The sequence below is a fragment of the Cygnus atratus genome, chromosome 1 (assembly GCF_013377495.2).
Source record: "Cygnus atratus isolate AKBS03 ecotype Queensland, Australia chromosome 1, CAtr_DNAZoo_HiC_assembly, whole genome shotgun sequence".
Classification (NCBI taxonomy): domain Eukaryota; kingdom Metazoa; phylum Chordata; class Aves; order Anseriformes; family Anatidae; genus Cygnus; species Cygnus atratus.
In genome coordinates, this window is record NC_066362.1 from 33,272,255 (window position 1) to 33,296,124 (window position 23,870).

General features: G+C 41.5%; 1 protein-coding gene and 1 long non-coding RNA gene across 4 annotated transcripts in view; one reads left to right on the forward strand and one right to left on the reverse strand.

The window, feature by feature from the left end:
• Nucleotides 1–20,892, reverse strand: SLC38A4 (solute carrier family 38 member 4). Of its 3 annotated transcripts, none has more exons than XM_035543924.2 (16): nucleotides 20,778–20,892; nucleotides 16,520–16,750; nucleotides 15,852–15,942; nucleotides 14,605–14,720; nucleotides 11,547–11,620; nucleotides 11,319–11,411; nucleotides 9,583–9,664; nucleotides 9,395–9,477; nucleotides 9,242–9,300; nucleotides 8,567–8,845; nucleotides 8,369–8,448; nucleotides 7,160–7,260; nucleotides 6,078–6,202; nucleotides 3,528–3,672; nucleotides 2,803–2,900; nucleotides 1–1,317 (listed from the first exon to the last, which is right to left on the reverse strand). In XM_035543924.2, the coding sequence occupies exons 2-16, from the start codon at nucleotides 16,636–16,638 to the stop codon at nucleotides 1,216–1,218; spliced, it is 1,647 nt and encodes a 548-aa protein (XP_035399817.1). In that variant the 5' UTR covers nucleotides 16,639–16,750; nucleotides 20,778–20,892; the 3' UTR covers nucleotides 1–1,215. The 3 variants fall into 3 exon arrangements, with proteins under 3 accessions (XP_035399817.1, XP_035399818.1, XP_035399819.1); XM_035543925.2 differs by lacking the exon at nucleotides 20,778–20,892 and adding an exon at nucleotides 18,228–18,794; XM_035543926.2 differs by lacking the exon at nucleotides 20,778–20,892 and adding an exon at nucleotides 18,228–18,592 and having other exon boundaries at nucleotides 16,520–16,745.
• LOC126913279 (uncharacterized) overlaps nucleotides 19,328–23,870 on the forward strand; it is a 19,215-nt gene continuing 14,672 nt past the window's right edge. Inside the window, exon 1 of the long non-coding RNA XR_007708163.1 lies at nucleotides 19,328–19,602. This is a non-coding gene — a long non-coding RNA (uncharacterized LOC126913279). The remainder of the gene's footprint in view (nucleotides 19,603–23,870) is intronic.

Genomic DNA, 23,870 nt, shown 5'->3' on the forward strand with positions numbered 1-23,870 from the left:
GGAAAACATCTTGCAATTTATTGTAATATAAGTAGTAAACATCTGAATTTGTTTTTACACAGGTAATGGATAGGGTTTGCAACAGGTATATTTCAAACACTGCTGAATAAAAATGAACCTTTTACAAACCCACCAACCTAGAATGTTTTCTTCAAAATGATATTAAGTGTGTGGCTATGAAAACAGGGACACGTAAAAAAAAAAAAAAGCAAAAATCATGTACCATAGGGTAACATCTTTATAACTGGAGGAAAACAAAGGATTATATACATAAATACATATATTTATATATATAGCAAATTACAGTTTCCTGCACTGAACGTTTATCAAATAGACAAGTACTGAACAATACTGGATAGGGTGCTTTGCCACACCTTGTGGTCTCCTTAAATTCCCGTAAGAATGGAAGACAAGTTTCTATGGAGGATGCAACTTGTTCAGTGATGCGATCTCACACAAGAATAAAAAAAATATTAAAGAAAACCAAAAAATCCACTCCAGAAGTGCCTGACGTTTCCAGCACAGGCATCTTTCACAGCAAAACACGAATGCTCAGCTGCTCTTCAAGCACTTGCCCCAGCACAGGGGCTCCTGTGCAAGAGAACTTTATCATCAAGTGCAGCCATCACATGCTGAGGGCGACAAATTTGGGCAACATATCTGATGCTCAGCTTTGTCCACGGTGCTTTGGCAAGCCATGCCAAAGCTGTCACCTTTCTGATAGACTGATCAGTGGGAAGCGGTCACCTTTCTGATCCCCTACAGAAACTGTACCCTTTCTCTTGGAGCTGGGCAACTGCTCCTATGTGCTTTGGGTACAAAACAAGGCACCAGCTGGTTTTCTGGCTAATTGCCTTTTCAGTGCTCTGGGAACTGTGGTTATTAATGTAATGGGAGAGGTCGAAAAGAGCAGGACCAGGCTACTGTTGAGGACTATATATACAGTTACTCTTATTTGGGTTTTGAAAATAGAAAGCATCCACACCACACATTTCATTTAACCTGGCCAGAAATGCTAAGCTCAGGTTCTTAAGGCATAAATAAGTCCTTAGTGACAAGGATGACGCAGACTCCATTGGGTTCTAGTGACCTTACCAGAAACTGTCTTCAAAATATGGCAGTTACTAGCTAGGAATAACAGTCCCATTCAGGTGTCCTTTGGAGCACACAATATAAACATTGAGGGTATAAAAAGCACTTGGTTGTCTCCACAGGTTAGTGGTGTCTGGAACTCGGTGGGTTGTAAATCCAGTCCATTACAATGAGAGTCATACTCACAATCATGAAGATTATGCCAACTATAAGAAAAATTAGAGCCTGTAATTGGAAAATAAAATTGTATTAGTGAACAAAGTGACTGAGCAGATGATGGTTCACAGACTTTTCCATGGAAATCACATTTATATAATACCCAGGGCCTGAATTTGGGTTGTTCTCTGGGACTAAACATAAGTAATACCATACAGGGCTATGTGCATCAAGTTAATTATATGTAGAATTTCAGTCTAAAAGGGCTGGACTTTACAAGACCAAATCTTTTTTAAAAAAAAAAAAAAAAAAAAAGCAACCCCCACAGTTTTGTTAATGTGAATAATAATACAAAATATAACTGATTAATATTTTTTTTCCTTTAAAATTGACTAATTTTCAGTGAATGTTCATTGTTTCTGCCATCAAGAACAGCTTCAGAGTTAATCTTTTTCATCCTCATTAGATAAACTGGTAAGCCCATCTCTCTTCTCTGAAGGTATTTCTGTGTATATTAAAATGATCCAGATGCTTACTTTTCCCCTTTGCTTCAGTGGGGCTTTAGCTTACCCTAATCTGTCCACACTTAACAATATTCTGCCTCACAACACAAAGATGAATATTGTGTGTGGTCTTAGTGCAGGGTATGAAATTCTAGATGTACCTAGCACAGAAACAAAAAGAATGAACAAAGTGGCATGAACAAATATTCAAAGTCTCTCTCTAATGATAGTGCTCCAAAAGTTGTCTTCAGAAATCATTTTATGATAATAAACCTTTCCTTTATACTTTCATTATGTACCAATAGAAATTCTTCCATCCCAATTAATTTGCTTTCTGTGGATGTATATACAGATGTGCATATGTACTGCTTACATGATGTGCCTGCATATATATTTCACCAATATCTTTTCTGATTAATTTTTCAAAGGACATGTCCTCAGTGATATTGTTAAGTGTGCAGAAGGCTATTAATGTGAGCATTAACGCAAGGATAAAAGGTACTGCTGCAGCAGTCCAGCGTGACATAAACTCACTCTGCGTATAAATGATAGACCTTCATACATATCTCCTGTAGGTACATAAATCTTTCTCAGTGGAGAGCTCACGTCTCTATCACTGCATTATCTCTGCAGTACAACCTCCTTCTTAACCTTGACCTCAGATCTGCCTGTTAATCCACAGCTGGTCTTCCAGCGTCGACCTACAGCTCCTTATGCACTGTTTAGGTATTATTTATACAAGTGCAGGTGTTAACTAGAGCTTAGACTGGATTAACTAAATGCCTTTTTCTAGTGATAAAAGACACACTTTAACCTAGCCCCTTACTGATGTTTATTTATCACTAGCAGTGGGGCCCTAAACTCTTTGGTTTGTGCAGCCTGGCTCTCCCTGCTACTGTGAATAACACTGCCCGGCCTGTGTTTGGTGTGAGCCCCGGCCATTTGTGATCAACTGCCAGATGTTGCAGGTCAAAGCCCTAGGATTTGTGGCCAATGAAAAGCACACACCCTCCCATCATCCTTCCTTTGCAATTGCTGCCAGCATCCTTACCCCGATCTTCTGGGGAGACCTCAGGGACTCCTTCTTAACAAGCCGCAGGTAGAAGGCCGAGGGGAGGATGAAAATCAGCATGGTGGCAGAAGAAGCACCTGGAAGAGAAAGTGGAGCTGAGTACCATGCTGTGTGATGCACAGCTGGCATGGTGCACCTGCAAGGTGTAACAGGATGTGGGGTGTTCATACAGAGCTCTCCCGTGGCCACCCACAGCCCACATAGCTTCGATTCCAGGCTGCAGAAGAATTTGCTCTCTGGTTAGGGAATAATTTCAGTGGGCTTAAGGGGGTCTGATTTGGGCCGTTTTCTTTGGAGTCCTGTGGTCTCATTCATCTGCTGAGGCCCAGCCTCGAGGGCAGCATAGAGATGTCCAAGCACTTATTTGAGTGCTCAGGGCTGAAGAAGTAGGCAGTCACTGCCTGTGATGTAGATGTCCACATGTGAGCTGGCCAAGTGGGGACAAACCAATTTTCATCAGTTTTTATACTGGCTTTATTGAATTCCTTGTTCTTCATGCAAGTTAGCAACAAAGGTGGATAGCATTCAGCTTTGCCTGTCAGCTCTTTGGGAATTCCTATGTCCCTTTTAGCTGATACAAAATCAAGTCTGCGTTTATATTATTCTACTGTAAGACCCAAATGGAGAGTGTCATTCAGTCCACAAATGTAAATATGTTGTGGAAAGGATAAGCACAGTAAACAAAATGTATTTATGAAACCTACCGATAAATCCAAAGATGTCTTTAATAGTTGGGACGAAAATCACCAGCAGGTTATTAAAAGCAAGAATTACTGCTGCAATCAGGAAATGTCTTATCCAGCTGAATGGTCTTTTGGGAAACAGCAATGCACTGATAGATGAACGGACCTGTAAGATGAAAACCATCAGGGAAAGCAGTTAACAGCAGTTAATTTATCTTTGCTGTTTTAATGACCTATGCTGGTTACTTTTGCTGTGAGAAATTCTGACCGAAGAAATGTGTTTTCAATCTTTGACTCCCTTTATGTAAATCTCACTCTGGCTTAGGTCTTTGAGAACTGGGTTCAGAATTTAGTGCAGAAACTCAAATATTTGCAGTGTAGAAGAAAGACAAGTAAATAGGGTGTAAAATCAGGGAGATGAAATCTGTTCAACTGAAAGATGCTGGTATCAGCAAAAACAACAACAACAAAAAAACAACTCAAAGAAGCCCCCACTATGAATACTAATCAGCAGGCAAAATATACATGGAATATATGAGTCTCTGTATTCCAGAACCTGATCCCTCTGAAAATCCCACAAGAGTTCTGCAATTTACTTTTCTGAAAGAGCAAGCTTTTGTTTTACTTACATTAAAAATACACATATACATATGAATATATACATATGTAAAAGCATCTCTTGCAATGTCATTTGGAAATTATATATATAATATTATATATGTATTAAAGCTGTTGCAGAGGATCCTTTTTGCTTCACTTTCTCACACAAGAAAGAGGTTTTTCTTTCCCATCAGCAGAGATGGAAAGTAGGAAAAAGGTCAGCTGCAAACCCCTTTGGTGGTAGGAGATAGTCTTACTCTGAAGTACTCTGATAAGCTTAGAAGACGTGGAAGGTAGAGATTGAAAAGAAAGTGTTCTTACACTGGAAAAAAAAACTCAAAACGAACTTCTTTTTAGTAGTTTTAAAACGAAGCAGTTTCTGAATGAGTTTGGCAACTCAGTAAGTGTATGGAGTTCTGTCGGACTTGGAGCCTGTCATTTGGAAACACAGAATGAATTTTGCACATTATGTTTTTCAGGTTGATGTGACAACATGTTATGAAGAAGAAGGCAGACTGCAAAACTTTTATCTGGTTCCTCAGTTGGTATAAAACCGCATCACCCCTCTGAAGAACCACTGCCTGCATTCTTGTTCACTTGCTGTCAGCATCCTGTGCGTTATTCCTGCTGTGATGTTACCCCCGAAATGAAGATATCAGACTGAAATTTTACAGTCACTAACGGTTTTTAGAGTGACTAACGCTACATAGACATATACTTTTTTTTTTTTTTGATAGCAATAGAATGTTTTTTTGTTTTTTGTTTTTTGTTTTTTTTTGGGGGGGAGGAGGGGAGAGAGAATAAACTCTGACCACATTAAGAAAATACAAATGTAGTAGTTCATAATAAAAGCAGTTGGTACAACTATACTGCTTATTTGGAGTAATTAGATTACTAGTAATGCTGAGCTGGCTGTCCTGATGGGCCATATGAAGTTGTTTAGTATACTGGTTTTAAAGAAAATGATATTTTCTCTTTTTTTTTTTTTTTTTTTTTTTAATAGGACAATTAGTGCTGTGGTATGTAACTGCTAAGCCTTTGTACACTATTTGGATATAAAAATAATTATGCAAAGAGCTAAAAATGCAAAATACTGCATCTGACAGATAGAGGCTTTTGCAATGCTTAGCTTGTTTTCCCATGAATGGTTCTCAGCTAGTTAAGGCAAATTTAAGCACTTAAGTCATTGGCTTAAATGTGACATCTGGGGCAGAGCATCAGAGCACTCTAAGCTAGATGGACTGATCACTGTGGGTGCTTTAGACCAAGGCATATTTTTTTTTTTTTTGCAGGCAACCTTGAATGGTGATCACTGCTGTTAAGTATTTGCCAGTGAGCCTGGAAGCAGTATGTATGCACAGCTCCTGTTTGCATCTGGGACAGTGGATTATCTCTTAGCAGACAGAAGCACCAGGCCATGATGCAGATCAGCAGGAACCTGCCTGCAGTGTGGTGCTGGGCTGGTGTCTGCCCCACCAAATGGGGTGCCAGCCCCCCAGAACTCACTGGCCAGCACTGACTATTTTCTCCCCAGCTGCACAGCAGCAGGAGGAAGGCATGAAGGACAATCATGGTCTGAGCCACGTGCACCCTTGTGAGTTTGGGTGCTGTAGTAGGTGCATATGTCTGTATTAGGAAATCTTGTAGGTGGTTTGACTACATCCCCAGTCCTCAGTACGCACACTGCTGCTCTGTTAAATATAGCACACGGAGAGCCAGGGAGAGCCAGAGCAGTCGTTGCTGATTTATTTGTGATTTATTTATAAAGACTGATTTATTTCAGTCTTTCAAAGTTTGCAACCCTAGCTGTCTAAGGTTCTTGCTCTGGGCAAGCTGCATGTGAGAAAACCGACCCTCCCAAATCAACACTCGGGCCTGCTTTTCTTTAATGTTAGTTAACCTATCCTAAGTACCCACAGTTAGTGCATACTTGCTAGCCTTGATTTCAGCTCCAGCAGCTCTGTTACTCACAGGGAAAAGGACAAGGGGCACCGTCAGGGTGACAGCCACCAGCACTGCGAGGCGAACAGACAGAAGGAGGGTGTCGAAGGTGTACACCTTGGTGTATGTATGAAGTAGCTCATCTTCGACTTCTCCTACAAAAAGGAAACAGAGAGGAGTTGAGTGCTGTAAGCAGTATTTGCACATGCAAAAGGGAAATCTTTATCCTGCAGCCCGACAAGATCAGCTCTGGCCCAGCTGCTGCCATCAGATCCATGTTACGGGCTGGGCACGAAAGAGGAATTTTCCCAGCATTACTGATGCAACTCCATCATTCAGAGACGATGAGGGTAACACAGCTGTGAGGTGATGCTTTTGTACTCCAGCATCTCAAATGATTTTCTCAAAGTCATTAGGTTGGTGTGGAACCTGAGGCAAAAATAATTTCTCTGTTATGAAACAGAAAACAAGTCAACTGGGAACAGATCCCTGGACCTCCACTCAAGTGTCCCAGCCCTCTCACCACAGCAGTGTGGTGCAGATTGTGCTGTGTCATTCACTTCTGTGCCGTAACAGAGGAATCAACAAGGTAAAAAGAGGTGCTGTTTGCATAAACTGGTGTGCTAATATAGGGGCTACTCTGTTTACTTACCAGTTAGTCCTGCTCATCCTTATTTTCTTTACACTAGAATGGTTTGCACCTGTTTTTCAGCACAGGTGAGGCTGAATTAGTGGCATCAGAGCCAGGGTGGGTAGCTCTTAATAGTGTTGTGTAAAGCTGTTGAACATTAGAGTATTTTTGGTTTTGCCACTCCTGGACTTTGCAAGAGCCAAGTTTAAGGCAGCTTGCTGTCTGAGTTCACAAAACCAACTGCTCCCACTGTAGGTAGCCCTGAGACTCAGGATGGGTGAGGAGCTTGTGGCCTGGCAGCCAGATGAGTCTCACCAGTTATGCAGGAGGTTACAGACAGCACATTATTTCTGGATAATGCTTGTGCATGAATCCAGCCCCACAGAAAACACATGAACACTTGAGGCTCCATGTGGTAAATCCATCTTGCCAGATTCAAAATGAGAGGGAAAATTTTGGAGAGAACAGGGTTTTGACCTACCATAGAAGGTAAGGTATCCAAAGAGACCAGCCAGAAGATACATGATGAGCATGCCGGTGATGGAGATGTTTGAGACATTCTGCATCCGCTTTCGGGAGCGACTGAAGTAGGAGAGAAAGAGTAACAGTGCTGTTCTTACAAAGCCTCTATTTGCACAAGAAGTACTCTGAGGAGCAGTAAGTTCATAGCAAGTATGTGAGTTATACAGATCTCCTGAAGCTTCACAGCTCTGTGCAGAACAGCACAAAAACCAAAAATTTCAATAGAAAGTTTCAATAGAAACTTCACTTCTACTATTTACTTGGTGACAACATGTAGATGGCCATGTTCTATACATCATTATTTCTATATCAATCTCATATAGTGTATTTTAAATAAAATATGGAGAGATTAAAATTACAGGGCTGGTAACAATAATGAGACAAGAACTTTCAGCCAGCTTTGTATGAACATGCCCTTATATCTACAGAGAGCTGTTCTGCAGGTTCAAGAACCTCCTGCAGGTCAAATCCTTTCTTTAGAGATCCGTTGGTTAAAGATTTTCTGTAAGAAAATCTTCAGCTTATGGTGCCTGAGAGCAAATTCCGAGTCATCAGAGAATTTTTACTTCTGAGGTTAAACATATTAAAATAGGAGGCAATGGATCGTGGTCTCCTTGAGTTTTGCAGCACAACCTCCTGTAAGGTAATTCTTGTTGCTGGACAAGTGCAATTTTTTAGCCCTTCCCAACTGTCAGCTCAGTGCTAGTTTAAGCAAATGTATTTGATTTTTGATATGTGATTATCAAAATGGGCCGGCTTAAGAGTCTATGTAAGACACCCAAACCAATGGCATCCCAGGAAACTTTAAAAGTAAGCAACAGCTGACCTGGGCGCAGAACTGATTAAGATATTTTTAGAATCCAGAATTCTCTGTTTCAGCGCTGTCTGTTGTGCAGCCAAATTCCCCAGTATATTTCATGTCATTCAAAGGACTGTCCAGACTCCTTCTTTCCTAAGTAAATATTGGTCAACATGTCTCTCTGAACAGCGGCTCTTTGTCACCGGTATCTGACTATTAGGTGAAAGCAAAGCCGATATCTATTTACTATGGCACACAATAAATCCTTAGCGGGTGGGTGTCTACACACCAACAATCAAGGCAGAACAGGTAGAAAGTGATCTCTGCTATGGTTAACTGGAAGTATGGGACAAAATTTAAGAACCTTACTCTTTCAGTTCACTGTATATTGGTAGCACCTCAGGGTGGCATACGAATGCAAATGCCAGGATGGGTATTGCATAGGCAGTCTGTAAAATAAAGCTCCCATTAGTAAGAACGGTCACTGCTATATCTCTGACTTTTGGCAGGCAGCAGTTTAGCTGTGGTACAAATGGCAAAAGACAAATTCTACAGGATCTCCCTTACCCGTGAGTTGAAGACAAAGTATTTGGGCTGACACAAGTCACTACTGTCGCTGTGTGCTTCATATTCTACACCACTTCTGGGGGAGGTATCTCTTGGCTCCTCAAGGCCTGGCATGTGCCCAGCTGTGTTGTCCATCATGAAATTCACACCAGAGCTGAATGACTCATTTGGTAACATGACCAGGTGCATTGGCACTGTGTGGTTGGTGGCTGTCCAGTTTTCAACCCCATGCTCCATGATGGGGAGAGGACAGGGTATTTGGGATTTCTTGAAGATTACCTGCAAAAGAGTAGACAATGTCATCAGAAGAGTACTACCATAAGAGAATACATTTATACCCGTGATAAGCCAACAGGAATAAAAATAGACACACAGAAGTGAGAGGAGAAAGAGAGGGGGCAAGATACAAAGTGCTATCACTTCTGCTTCTCATGTGAGTATTTGTTGTTACTCTAGTTCTGTCATTGCCCTGCTTTATATTTCATCCTTTCAAGTGTTGCTTTTTAGGCTGATTTTTTAAATCTGGTTTCGTTCAGCACTAGCCTTGTTGATTTGATTCACTTGCAGGTGTTATTCTAACATCCACAATAAATTGTTATGGTAAGAGATTTAGCAGTGTTGCACAGTTTACAGGCTCTATATTTGCTTAGAGACAAGTCCTGAACAGTAACCTACCACACTGACAAAGAAAACCATGCAGGTCAGCGAAAAACCACTCGTATAACCAAGATAACCTGTGAAGCAAGAAAAAATATACAGTTCAACAGCATATAAATTCACAATCCTAACAGAAATAAGAAAAGAGGTTAAGTGGGATATTAACCTTACCTAAGGTTTTTAGAAGGGAGAGGGGAAGAATAACCCCAACTGTTACAAGTATAACGAGGTAGTTCCCATTTAGGTACCATTCTCTGAAGAGAGGGAAATAAAAAAAAAAAAAAAAAAGAAAAAAAATTATCATTGACACTGAAGTGAAAAATTTTCATCTAAGGGTCTGGTTGGACAAAGGTACCTACCCAGAATTCTCCTCGAGTTTCATAAATGCTCTGATCACTTCAGGAAGTTCATATTTAATAATAAAGAGGTAGCTTGACATTGCTGAAAAACAAGCAAACACCTTCAGGGAAAACAGTGTAATTCCAACAAAACAATTTGTTTAAAAAAACATTGATGCTATATGAAAAGCATACAGTTTCAATAAGTCAGTTTTTGCTAAAAATGGAGAAATGAGTTTTGTTCAAATAGCAGTGCAAATAAAGAAAAGGTATGTTCTCTTGATATTGTTCTTTTATAAACATGTCCTGAATGACGTCTAGCATTTAGCCTTAGAATACAATAGTCATTACAGAACTAACAACATACTCTAGTCACTGTTATGAAATTTACACTTTCAAAGTTTTCTTTTGCTTTTCTGCTCTGTTTTTCTGGTGGACACTATCCATCTACTTTTTGTAGTAACTTTGGTTGTCACTTCCTCAAAACCTCTTTGTCTCCCTTGTGCCGTCTATTTCCAACTTCTTTCTTCCAGTACTCTACTCCACATATCTAAAAAGCTAGTTTTCAAGATTCATGGTAGAAGGGTTGACTTCTATATATCTCATTGAAATCTACTTGCAGAAGGCATGCTTTTTAAAAGTTATCTTACATTGGCCACAGAGAGTTCCTTGGACACCTACGGATCAGCCTAGACAGTAAGTTGAAAACCACTGGACTACAGGAACAGCTATTCCTCTCTCTCAGGGAAACATTCTTCCTTCAGTTCAACCACATTTGATATCCAGGCTTGGGGAAGGAAAAGAAGACCATGGAATAAGACCTTTTATGAACACAATCAGAAAGTGTTTCAGTAGAGAGATATGAACCACCTCTGTCTGGGTAGTAAATTTGCTCTAAAACGACAGTAGAAATTTGTTACTAAAGCTTTGCAAAACATTCCAAGTTCCACGACAGAGACCAGAAAAAGATATATGTTTCATTGACTAATAATACATTATTAGTCAATGATAATATATATAATGATACTAATGCAACTTATGTCAACTACCTCTCCTGAAGAAATCTGGAAAATATGTACAGACTCCCCTAAGCTTTCTAATATAGTGTTCTCCAGTCTCCTATAAGGGTTTCTTCCTGGGTATTAAAAGGAAATAAGCTTTGGTGCTTGAACATGCAGTCCTTCACCTGCTACTTATGCCTGCAAGTAAATGGTCTCCCTTCTGAGAGGATGGAGGTTACTTGATAGATATTTCACAGGAAGTATCCTTGCGGATGAATACTTTCAACGATCATTCTCAACCACTCAACATCTTGGAGAGATCAGAGTCTAGATATGTTTTCAAGCAGAGAATTTATTTGGAAAATGAATTACTGAAGAGCTTTTCTTCTCTGGAGAAGTCAGAGCCATGGGCTTCTCCTTTTAGGTGGGATTCATCTTTTCTGACTTGAGGAAGATGTCTTGTCTGAGCCATGGTCAATGAAGAGAAATGGACAAGCCAGGTTAGTCATCACTGAAGTGTCTGCATTGCTCATGCAGAGATCTCGGGCAACTAGCTTTCACCAGGCACTGAAGTGTCAGATAGCTAAAACAAAGCAAGAAGAATTCCTCCTGCCTTTCCGTATTAAAAAGATAATGCATATTGTACCCTTCTCATCTCTGATGCTGTTTAGTCAGAGAGAGGAGAGAAAGTACTTGTTTTCTGTAGAAAAGCATTGGAGGGTAGAAAACATTTTTCTAAAAACTTTTTACCCTTACCTCCAATATTCTGCATCGTAACTGAAATGAAAACACCACACTTCCCAGGCCATCCAAACGCCTTTTCCCCCAGTTTTTCATATATTAATGAGCCTGAAAAAATAATAAAAAATAAAAATAAAAGTAAACATGGGCCACTACATTAGGTAAACTTGATGAATTGCATTCCAAGGTAAAAAACGTGCATGTAGTAGGGACTTTTGGTCAGTCACAAGCTGATCCTCATACCTCCTTCTTTTGATGTCTTTAGTAAGAGGTGGATGGAGTAGAGTGACAGTATTGCTACGCTGAGCAGCAGAATTCTGCAAGGCAAAACAGAAATCAGAATCCCATGTAAGACATCAGAAACACTCAGTTAATTTGAACATATGCTTGTTCTCAAATTTTTACATCTTAGTAAGACTCAACTAAAGTAAACAGATCTCTGTGCAAGAGTCAGGTCTTTGGTCTCTTACCAGCTCATTGACCTCTCCTTTAAATCCCTCTAGTAATGCAGATTTAAACAAACAAACAAACAAAAAAAACACAAGCAACCAACCAACCAATCAAAAAAGACAACAAAAAACCCCAACAAATCCAGAACTGTGTGACAACTTCACTGCCAACTTATGCCTAGACTTCTGCCATTTTATCAAGTAATCGTGAAGTTGCAGAGCTTAGCTTTAAATGTACTCTTTGCAAATTACATAAGAAATCTTCCAATGTGGCATGACACTGGAAAACCTGCTTTTGGAGAGTTTGCAGCATTCTCTTCGAGACTAGTCTGCTTAAAGGTACTGGTGCCTCCCTTTGTCAATTCTGATTACTGACACACTCCTTCTACATAACATTTGCACACTGAGTGATTTCAGCTATCACCCTCTCACAAAATACTGGCAAAGATTGTAGCTTTGTATGACATTTTTAGGGCACAGTACTATGGGCAGCATATCTTATTACCACAACCACCTTGTTGTCAGCTTGCACAAGTGTTGGGCAGAAGGGGACATGATGACAACACGACAGAGCTAGGAAATTCCTACTCTACTGATGTCCCTTACTCCATGGCTGAGCAGGAGGTTGTACCCACACCTTTTATGCCACTGAATGCAAGGTTTGGTATAAATATGGGAGACACTGATGGCTAAGTTTGTAAATGTATTATAGTCTAAGAGGGGACATAGGTGTAGGGGTCAGGTGATGGTCTCCAGACCATGTTTCCTTCTCCAAGGGAGACAGTCAACACTAGAGACTTCATGTGAGTGGGGTTGTCTCTCATGCTGTGGGTTCATGCTATACAGACAGGGGGGGTTTAATGTCTGAGGTTGCAGTGTATCCTTCCAAGATGGCATCTTTCTCAAAGGCACCCATGCAGCTGCTATGCAGAGGCATGGTCTCCAAGTCCTGACACATGGGGTGCAGCTATAGTAAACTAAAGCCTACCTGGTGACACTTGCTAAACACTGCCAGGCAGCAGAAGAGACTTTCTGGTGTGTGGCCCATGCGAGTGGAAACCTTCCCCATGGAAGAGGAGGATGTAATGGGAGCTGCTGGGGAGCTTCTGAGTTCTAGAAGCCCTCTTCTTGGCTTTACTGTGTAGAAAATCTTCCAGCACGAGAGTAGTTGGGCAATATGAGAACCATAAATTAACTGCTGCCAGCATAGTCTAAATTAGAATTAATGTACGTCAGCTTCTATTTACTAGATGGAATTTTTCTGTCCCACTGACATGAACGTCATGATCCGACAGAGGAACCTCTGGCAAGTGGATGCATGCCATGGGGGTAACAATATCCCTACAGAGTTCTGCAATTTAAATAAAACTCCTTCCTCCACCAGAAGAGAGAATGTTCTCATGCACAAAGTATGGAAGTAGAACAGAAAAGAAAATGAGCTGCAGGGTGGAGACATCCTTTGTTTTTTACTATATAAGACTCCATAGGGTTGCTGTGGCATTACTGCAGGCTTGCCAGCAAAGCACTTCTTTAGCACTGCCAGCAGAGCTAATGCCATTAGGTTCACATCCGCCTTTTTTTTCAGCCACTCTCGTGAATGAACAGAGCCTGAAGAATAAAATATTGCAAAGGGAGTGTGGTTTTTTTTTCCTTTTTTTTTTTTTTTTCTCTCCACAACAAGGCTTGATATATCACAATTTTTCTTGGAGTGATAATTTATGGTATATTGGTTAGCATGAATGCTCAGAGAAAGTTGGGGGAAAAAATCGTACATTTTCCAGACTCTAATGCAGTCACTTGTAGAAGTAGGTTCCCTTTTTGTATCTGTAAATCCTATATCTAAATCATTCAAGTACAGGTGCTGGGAAGTACTTACCCAGAAGAGTGGCAGCATTTGCATCTACAATTAATTTTCAGTTATAGATTCTACTGGAAAAAAACAGGAGGTGTTTCTTAGCAACTGGAAGTAACGTGTAGCATTTCAAATGCTGTTGCTGTTCTAGTTAAACAACCTCCAGAAGAAAGAAGCCACACAGAGGTAGCCATACAACCTAATTTAAAGGCTTGTTAAGAATTCAGTAACGTACAACAATGGCCTATTGTCATATGGTACTGTCATACTGCATTCCAGCCTAAAAGGGGGATTAAAATTAAGGGCCCCAGTTAAGATTAAAAATGATTATTAAAACAAAACCAAACCAAACCCACAAACCTTTTGTAGTCTCATTTGACAGGGTTAGCCATAGATTAAAAAACTTCACAAGACTATCTGTTACTGTCTATCAAAACCCATTCTGTATAGACACTGCGTGTCAGCCGCATACCTCTGCAGTCATATATGTACACCAAATACAAATAGACTAGAGGAGCAGCACCAAATCTGAATAAATCTGTGCATGCCTTTGCATTCAAAGCCTACTGCCATTTCAGACTTGTATCAAATATTCTTCTCCCATTTCTACATAGTGATTGGATAGTTAGGATGATGTAAATATATACTTCATGTGTGATTTATTGCCCTTGTAGAATTCCCATACTGAACCAGCAAGATTGCTGTTGTTATTTTGAGACCAATATACAGTTCTGCCCCTCTATTTTTTTTTGGACTACATAGCATCAATGGACAGTTGTGTTCCTGAAACAAAACAGGGCTAAAGAAAAACAAAAAAGGTTTGTCAGCAGTGGATGGCTCCTTGCAGGGCAGCTAAAATGTTTTCATTATAGAAGGTCTTACAAAACATTTCAGCTAACAAAACATGGCTCTTAAGCTTAACTTACCTCTCTAACCACCCCAAAAAAATAGCTCTAGCTCACTGCTTGTATTCTATTCACTTTTCTCTCTATGTACTTACACGAAAAAGATAATTCCTGTGTTGGCCATGGCATAGGACAGCCCTAAGATGCCGCTGCCCATAATGGCATTGCTGAGGTTGAACGAGGACATGCCAAAGGAAGCTCTGCCCCGGTGCTGTAGGGAACAAGAAGAGACATGACAACTAACTTGCATTTTACTGAGCGCAGTGGGCTAATTGTCCTCACTGCTGTTTTTCCCTCTATTGCTCTCTTGATCCTTAAAGGTGGAGCCTTGCGAAGCCAACAGTCTTCTGAGGTGAGATAGCCACAGCTGGCTGACTGCTGACCAGCCTCTACAGAAAAACATGCTGTTATCTAATAGATTTCCCAGTTACTGGTTTGACAAGTTCAGATGATTTACTTAAAAAACAATTCAACCAATTCCTGAGTTTTTCTCCAACTGGGATGTATTACTTTCTCTATGGAGCTAAAAATGTGTCAGGGGGCAGGGTGGGGTGCGAAGGAAGAAGATCTGTGTGGCTCAGGTGGGGGAAGGAGAGTGGAGAGGACAAAAAACAGGAGGCAGGAGTTGGTGTGTGAGGGAGTCACACCTGCTGCCAAGTGGGAAGGGATGGGGGAATCTGGCTCTTAATTTTAGCTTGCAGTTACAAAGAATATTCTTTTCTTTAATCGGATGGTTTCATTTGAACAATCCTAATAAAATACGTAACATGACCACTAACATAATTCCTTTCTTTGTCATCAACTTCAAGATAACTTTGAATAATGTTGAGCAAAGATAACCACAAACACACCCCAGAAACCTTTGCTGTCTTGCCATTTGCCTGTGGAGTTGCCTACAGAGCTGGAGGAACACTGCGCCTGTTGTGTTCAGCACTGCAAAGTTGAACATGAGTGTCCCCTCTTTCAAGGAAGGCAGATGGGTGTAGTTTCACTTACACGGATGCTGGAGACAAGCAGTACAAAAGCTAGGGCCCACCTCTAACAAGAAATGGACAGCCCCAACCCATGCTGGACATCTTGGGTAGTACAACACTGTTGTCCTACTGAGTCTCAGTGTGATCTGAGGAATATTTCTGATTGCTTGGGAAGGGAAGACCCAGCTTTACTTGCAAGACAACAGAAAGAGTTTGCTGCACTAACTGTTAGAAAATGTGTTTACTCTTCCAAAGCCAAGATTATGCTGATCGAGCTCCAGAGTAACTTCATTTACTGAAACGTTTGGAAAATGATTCAGGTCAATATGATTTAATTGTAATTACCCTTAAAAATGAATAAAACTTACATATTCTTCATTGTAGTCTTCCAATTTCTTTTTACCCAGATATCCATTTGTAAGGAACTTCTGACTTTCTGCGTCGTCACTAGCAAATGGACTGAACACAAAGAAAAATACGAAAACTTTAGATAAGGCTTATGACACGCGTTCTGTTTAAGCAGTGACTTTTGTTATTAGGGGAAACTTTCCTTTGACATTGCAATGTATATTTAAAAGTCCTCCAGAAAAAAACAAAACAAAACAGAACTTTTTTCTCTTGTTGCCCTCTATCCCATGCCTTGGCCAGGGCTGCCCCTCTCTCGAATGGCTGCAGCACGGTGGGAATGTGCTCAGCTCGCAGTGCATTGCGTGCATATCAGTTTACACATCGGTTTGTGTGGCTGGGGTGGTTGGGGGTTGCCAAGTGAGTGCTCAGGGCTGGGAGCCTGCAAAGGTCACTCCAGGCAGTGGCCAGCACAGGGCACCCTGGGCTGCCCCTGTTCTGCTGGGCACCGCATCTGTCGAGAGCAGAGCGGGGAGGCTTGGTGCAGTGGGAAAGTGCTAGCTAAACAATCACACTAATTTCAGCATATTACCTAGGAAACATTTTGAGCCCCAGATGCCATTAGTGAAGCTTGTTTTTCGATTACTGCTTTTTAGCCTTAACAGAAGAGCCTTCCCATTTAAACACTTACCTCCTAATTGCAGCCTTTTCTGAATCAACCAGCTCCGTGTAGTTGTCTTCGAGGCTTTCCCCGCTGTTGCTCTGATCGTCGAGCTCGATGTTGACTTTTTGCAGCTCCATGCGATCCATTAGAGTGGTCAGTGCTTTCCAGCACACACACTTGCTCCTTCAGGGTAAACAGCACTGCAGCGCCTGCCTGCCGGTTCTCCCTACCATGGGGGGGCTGCCAGAACACTCTGTTCTGCAAACAACACACAACAGGACTCATTACAGTTTTCCTCAAATTAGATAAACGAGTGTAAAATGCTGGGTTTGTGTTTGTTCTCTGTAATAGCATTAGGAGGGGAGGCTGTTGCAGGCTGGGAAAATTCTGGGCAAGCATAATGTTCCTTTATGTGCCAGCACTTGGCCCCTCTGTCTCCCTTGAAATTGTGGAAAGGGCAGTGGCCAATAGATGCACAGCGGATGCCCAGCATCTGGCAACATTACAGAACCAGAAGAAAATAGTTACTGGAATTGCTGCTTTTGCCTTGCCAGTGATGGCTATGCAGAAGCTCTCACTGTTAGAAATGAAGGGAGTATATCAGGGTTTCACTACCATTGCTTCAAAACATGCATACACTTAAGGTAAATCCTTAGTGTTTTGAATCATTTGTTATAAGATGAATATTGTCAGTTTTAAATGTCTTGAGGATTTCTCCCCTTCACTGGGTTCTGTCTGAGAAGGCGACAATCTCTGCATGATCTACTTTGATAATGAGGAGGTGCGGTTCTGATACAACAGTTTCTGTTCTTCAGGATATCTGTGTCTAATCCTTACCTGTCCCACAGCTGGGAGATCTGTCTCACACAGGGTTTTAAACAGATATAAGATTCATGATCTTTACCTTTCTCATAAAAATTCCTGCTTTTAAAATTCATATGAATAAATGCTCAGCTCTCTCTATGAATTGAGGGAAAATGTCCAAATCAAAGTTACAAAGAGGACTTCACCCCCAAGGATTTCAGCTCTTTCTTGTTAGTCTCATCTTCTGAGACATTTACATTCATTTGCTCATTCCCACATTCAGGAGGAAAACATTCTGCAAGAAACTTTGCAGTTTTACAATACTCTTCCCTTCCCCAAGATACTCCTCGAGGCACCTTACATCTCCATTTCACAGCTGGGGAGACAATGGAACACAGCAGGAAGGGGAGTGAGCAGAGATCAGGTAGCTGGGGCCAGCCCTGCAGCCTCCTGGCACTTCACCTTCTGCCTCACAGTCAGGCACACTGGCTGGATCCATTACCTTTTCCACAAATGTCCCATGCTAAGTACAGACCAATGCTACATAACAACAATATCAGAAAACATTGTAACTAATAATTTCCATGTCTGGCCCTCTGTAGCACTGACCCTGCAATTATTGAATAGCCTTTTTCCTGGTTTTGCATTTGTGGATGTATATATCCTCTCTTGAGGACCAGACCTTCACTAGCCTCTGCTGTTGATCACATGCTGTCCTTAAGAACATCTACAAATGTATTTGTAGTGACAAAATGTTAGAATGCATGGGCTTAAAATGTAAACACAAACTTTACATACCAGTCCTGGAGGCTAAAACTGACCCTGGGCCAGAAATTAAAGTCAGCTTCCTTACTTCTCAGTAAAACCATCCACCCAGAGCAGACAACCGAAAAGGAAAAGCAATATCAGAGTGCATTAGGAGATTTCCTACCAGAGGACGCGGCTCTGTTTACTCCTTTCTGCTGCCACTCGGGGAGTGCGAGCGAGGGCGACGAGCGCCCGCAGCAGCAGGGCAGGCTCACGTTCCAGCGACCTGGGGATTCTGCCCAGTCGGGGTATGAATAATGCCAGGAGACTAACAAAATTAAAAAAAAATCCAGACCCTCCCAGCTGTGGCTTCATTCACTGAACTGTCTTCAAATGCAGATGCTGCCCTGTCCAGGGAACAGAGTCCTTCCAGCTCCTGAGGCTTATTCTTAATCTAATGTGTAAAAGTCAAGCAGGCACATCTGCCTGTGCTTAGCCCTGCTTTGATAAAAGGCACGCTACCAAGTGCTCATTGGAGAAATGTCTTTTCCAGGAGCGGCAGTCCAAAATATACACATCTTCAAAGAGTTGGGAAACAGAAAAAATAAGCCAAAAAAGTTTCCAGGAGTTAAGTTACATAGAGGTTAGACTGAGCAAGAAATTCTGTACAGCATAGCAAACACAGTTTGGAAAGGGGAGCAAAAATTGACCAGAAATATGCGTTACAGAGTAAGAATCATTTGGACATTGTCCTGTCAAACATTTACACAATGAGTAATCTGATTTACGGGCGTCATCACAAGAGGCTGTGGAATTACTGCATAAAGCAGTGATTTTCAATATAAATTTTTAAAAAATTTGTGAATTCCTAAAAGTCTTCCAGTGAAGGTGCAAACACTTGGGTGGCAAAATTAATTCTATTGAGAACTCGTCTGCTTGCAGTTGTCACTTTTTAGAGAGCAGTTGGTAGAGCTCCAAGGGTCTGCACAGCTGTGAGCTGAAAGCCATTGGCATAAATGTGGGCAGGATGAGACCCATCGAACAGACTCAGCGCTAGGTTTGAATCCTGCTAATAACTTTGACATTAACTACAACCAAGAGTGTCTTTGATCTTCAGCAGGACTTGGCAGAGCTGTCCCTTAGTCAGTGGAAATCCATTTCCTGATGCTCCCAGCATTGCAAAATACCCACAAAACTGAAGGGTTTGGGAGGATGTTGAGGTCTAGCGTGCCAGTAACATGTGCCCCCCATGTACTTAGAAGGGGCAAGCAAAGCAAGGGGGGACCACTGCCACCCCTCTGCATGACCACACAGCCCTTGGGCCGCCGTTCAACCTGTGAGACATTATTTAGGAGCTGGGGGATGTGCTAGCTGGCTACACTGAGAATAAAATCCTGGCTGCAGCAGCACACTGCTCCCAGCCCAAGCCCCCTGTATGGGCTGGTAGATGGGCATGGGCCAGGGCCAGGGCCAGGGCCAGCACAGCAGGGCATGGCCACCAAGGCCAGTCAGGCCTGCACCCTGCCAGAACACAACTCCTCCCATGAGGTGATTTTCAGGTAAGCCAAAGGTCATCTGCTTTAGCTCCCCAGTGGTTTAATGCTTTCTGCTTCAGAATTGTGAATTTGGCACCTAAAACCCATTGCAGAAACCTAAGCCCAGCTTTGTCTCACTACAGAGTAATTTTGTAAGTTTGAAAGAAAGCAAAAATCTCTTCACTTCTTTTTCTTTCAGTTAAAATCGATACGTTTTCCCTCTTTGGTTACATGCAAGAAAAATCTCTTAGCTCTATGACATTCCTTAAACTTGGCTTTCAATATGGTGATGCATTTGCTGCTTCCTGTGGCATTCTTCTAAACAGAAATATTTTTCTGAAAGTATTGCTTTAAAATGGAAATACTGGTTGCAAAAGAGATTAGCCTATTATTAGAGGAAAGTTATTCCTTCCTATACAACTATTTTTCTGTTCAAATACAATTCTGTTTTGTTATTAAATAATGGTTTTCAGAAATGACTCAGAAAATGATGATTCAAAAAAATTTTTTTTGGCATCTGATATCACAATGTTATTGATTTCCATCTGGTCTGCTGTTTGAACATTTAGAGAAGGGACCACCACCAGACAAATCGTGCCAGGTCACAGATATGACTAATGGCATTTTTGTGGGTTTTGCAGTATCAAGATTTGTAAGCTCCACCACGGTATCTGATTTAGCAGACTTTGCCAGATTCTTCATCTTCATGACAGTGAGTTTACAATGTTATTGTCTGCACGGCTATGTAAAAATGAAATAAGTGTTATCACTGTGAAATAAACAATTAAAATGCAAAGCCCATTTCCACAAATTCATTTATTTACTGGAATGTTAGCCAAGTAAATCAAGAGCCTTGAAGTCAGCCAAAGGCTCCAAAGGAAAGTGAGCATTTATTTCTTAATTGTCTGGTCAATTTCAAACAACTCCTGCAACTTCTCTGGTTGCTTACATTTTGTTTGTCCATATTAAAACAAACAAACAAACAAAAAACAATGAAAAGACTAAATTTAATTCCTGAAGAAATACCAAACATACTTACCAACATAAACTGCTATGTCAGTAAATCTTAAGGAGCCCATCCTTCAAATTACACTTAAATTTACATATTAATTGCATTTCTAATTCTCAGTTTTTGAAGACGTGGACAGTGTCTAAAATACATTGATCATGCATTGTAAAGAAAAAAGTTTTAGGTTTACCTCTGAGCCAAGCTGGTTCTCTTGCTTGCTTGCTAAGCAGGTTCTGTCTTTTAGGATTTGCACCTGTAATGAAAAGTTTGCTTATGTGCAACCTAGAGCAGTTGGACAGTGATTTAAAGACAAATGGGAGTGTATCAGATGAGCCAATCAACATCTGCTACACCCCAACAACTCCCTTTCACAAATTTGCGTCAGCTCTTTTTTAAAAAAAGGGGAAAAAAAAAAAGAAGAAAGGTAAATCAGTTTATTGGAGCACACTGAGGGCAAACATCTCCCTTACCAGAGCTATTTGCTCTCAGAGCTTAGCACTATTACAAAATGCATCTCTGCAGAACACTTCACCCAGGCTCAATCATGCTTTCACTTGATAATCTTGAGTTTTGAACCACCCATGCACATTAAGCCTGCAGCAGCACAGTAGCAATATGCCTTGAAAATGGTGTTTGGGAGAAGTAGCTGAGGGCTCCCACATGGCTCTTATCTCTGCAACTGCAGAGACACCTCTCAAAACGGCAGTGGGGTGTGCGGCAGGGCTCAGTCAGAAGCGAGTGCTTTCAACCAGGCTGGGTGACCTATGGCTTAGTTTCCCAGTTGAAATATTTACCTTAAGAGCAATTGTGGAGGTGTGTGTCAAGTGACAAATGCTATTCATTTAACTGCAATATAGACCTGTGGAGAACTACTTCATTATCTGCGATGTGACTGCTATGCTTCAGAATTTAAAACCTTTTATCCAATTATATAATGACTATAATTAAAAAACAAACAAAAAAACCACCAAAAACCCACCTGCCTCTTTCCTTACCTCCCTCCCCTGTAGGCTTTGTGATTAAAACCCTGTAATTTTTAATTCCTACGAGTCCCCGTGGAGCCCTTCAGACCGCGTTAGCTCAGTCTGGGTGACAGCCTGCGGGGACCCAAGCACACGCTGCTGTAGGTAGTTCAGCATTTTTCCATGCTGTGTTTTCCTCTGAGCTGGTGTTGACTCATCAGAGCTGCAGCCACCCCAGGGGCTGTGTCTGCGGTGTCCCATCCCAGGTGCCTCCATCCCGGGCAAAGTATGGAGCTCCTGTCGGCCTGCTACAGCCACAGACCATGGTGTGCCATTTCATGATCTCCCCCTCTAAAAAAATCTGACTTCAATATAGCCCCAGACAAATAGTTTAACAAAAATAATCTTTGCTTCCTTCAGCTCTGCATTCCCATGAAAATGCGATTGATAATGAGGACTGTTAGGCCAGAAGATGCCAAAAGCAGCACAATGCAAATAGTAAGAAATGAAAGCTTTGCAGCCAGAGGTCCTATCTTGCCTTAAACCTATGCACACTACTAGAAAAATGGACAAAATTCTGGGTTTAGACTTTCTGAATGGACTTTGAATCTCAAAGCTCTCCGTATATTCCTTTGCATCAACCAGCCTAATGAAGGAAACAGGCTCTCCCTCTAAAGCATATGGCACAGAAAAGGTGCCCTTAATAAATTAAAGCCATTCTCAGTTGCCTAAAAAAATCACATTTTGGCACCAAAATGCTGATACCATTGGGTAGATGTGCAGGGCTTTAAGAGTGGCTGGGAGGGGAGCCCTGTTTGCTTTGCACACTGACAGAGCTGTGGGTGCGGGCAGTTTCCTCCCTGTGCTGTTGATTGTGTGTGTGTCTCATGTAACGACAGGGGAGAGAAAAACATTTCTTTAAACAAATGAAAATAGGATCGAAAACCATAAAACAAACAGCAGGGAGATTTGGGGACAGATGTACTAACAAATCAGCAACAGCTGTGAAAATTACTTTGGATACATTTTTTGAACCTGATTAAAAAAATAATAATCAAGATGAGAGTTCATTTCCTTTTCAAATACCACAGATATCAATACCTATTTCTAACACCCATCAGTGAGGCATAATTTTCTCCAGGGCCACATCAGGGTGCTTTCGTGGATCTTTCCTCTACACATGGAGGGATGGGGGCATCAAGCCTGATGGTGTACAGGGTTTTCTGGGAGTGCCCCTGCCCCAGCACCTGGTGCCCCAGAGATGCCAAGCACCATGAGCCATATGGGCAGGTGGGCCTGGCATAAACCATCCTCATGCTTATAAGATTTTTTTTTTTTCTGCAGAAGAGGAGCCAGCTGTGTTAACATGGGGTTTCTTGACATTGCCAGTTCTTTCTGCCTATCCCTAAGTAGAAAATACTGGTTAGCTTTTGCCGGGAAAAAAACAAAACACAGCAGATGTGCAATCTTCAGCTAGAAGGGAGACACATTGCAACCCTTAGGACTGCAGAGCCCTTTCTATATCATGTCTTCAATGTGCCTGCATTTTCTTTCACTATTTCTAAAAAATAAAACTATGCATTTGCTAGGATTACTGGAGATTGTGCATGAGTTTAAAAACAAAAATGTATTTTCTTGTTTCTAGCAAAAAATAGGATTGAATTATTGATTATAATGTTGGAAACACAGCGAACAAAAGAAAAGATACCTTGGGATATATGCGCTACCCATGCCTAGTTGTAGCTGGTGCTAACTCTCTGTGAGACATATCTTTGCTGCCAACACTTTGCTATCAGAGGAGCTTCCCATAATTTCAAAGAAAAGCCAAGCGCACTACATTCAATCAAAACTCAAAAAAGGTGCTAAATAAATCTCCTCTTTCCCAGTTAATTAGTGGGACTGCAGTACAAGCTCTAACAGTCACCTCAGTGTCTGTGGAGCCCCTCACCAGGGAGGGCTTCCCTGCTGTGCACAGCCCTGTGTTCGCCCTTTCTCTGAGGATGCTAAGTCAACTGCAGCTGGAACTGCAGCACTCGGTGGGCGGTGTATTGTATGTTCCTTCTTCTGGCTTCTTTGGCTAGCTACCACCTCTCAGAGACAGCACGTGATGCAGTAACACGTGCTATCATTTACAGGAAAACATTCCAGACATGGCAGGTCTGAGGACTGAGGGCAGATTTTTTGCCCAGAGAAGCCTCCCTGAAAAATCTGCTAAAGTGAGAAGGTGTTTCCAGAGCAGAGGGTTGCAAGTGGGACTGACACTAGTGGTGGTGATAGTGCCATTATATAGAGCTCAGCAGTCTGAGATGAGTGGTTAGCCT

Coding starts and splice junctions, on each gene's coding strand:
- SLC38A4 (XM_035543924.2), bottom strand. CDS start 16,638: ATGGATCGCATGGAGCTGCAAAAAGTCAACATCGAGCTCGACGATCAG. Junction 9,478..9,582: donor AAACTCGAGGAGAATTCTGG/GTAGGTACCTTT, acceptor CCCTCTCTTCAG/AGAATGGTACCTAAATGGGA. Junction 9,301..9,394: donor CTCCCTTCTAAAAACCTTAG/GTAAGGTTAATA, acceptor CTTGCTTCACAG/GTTATCTTGGTTATACGAGT.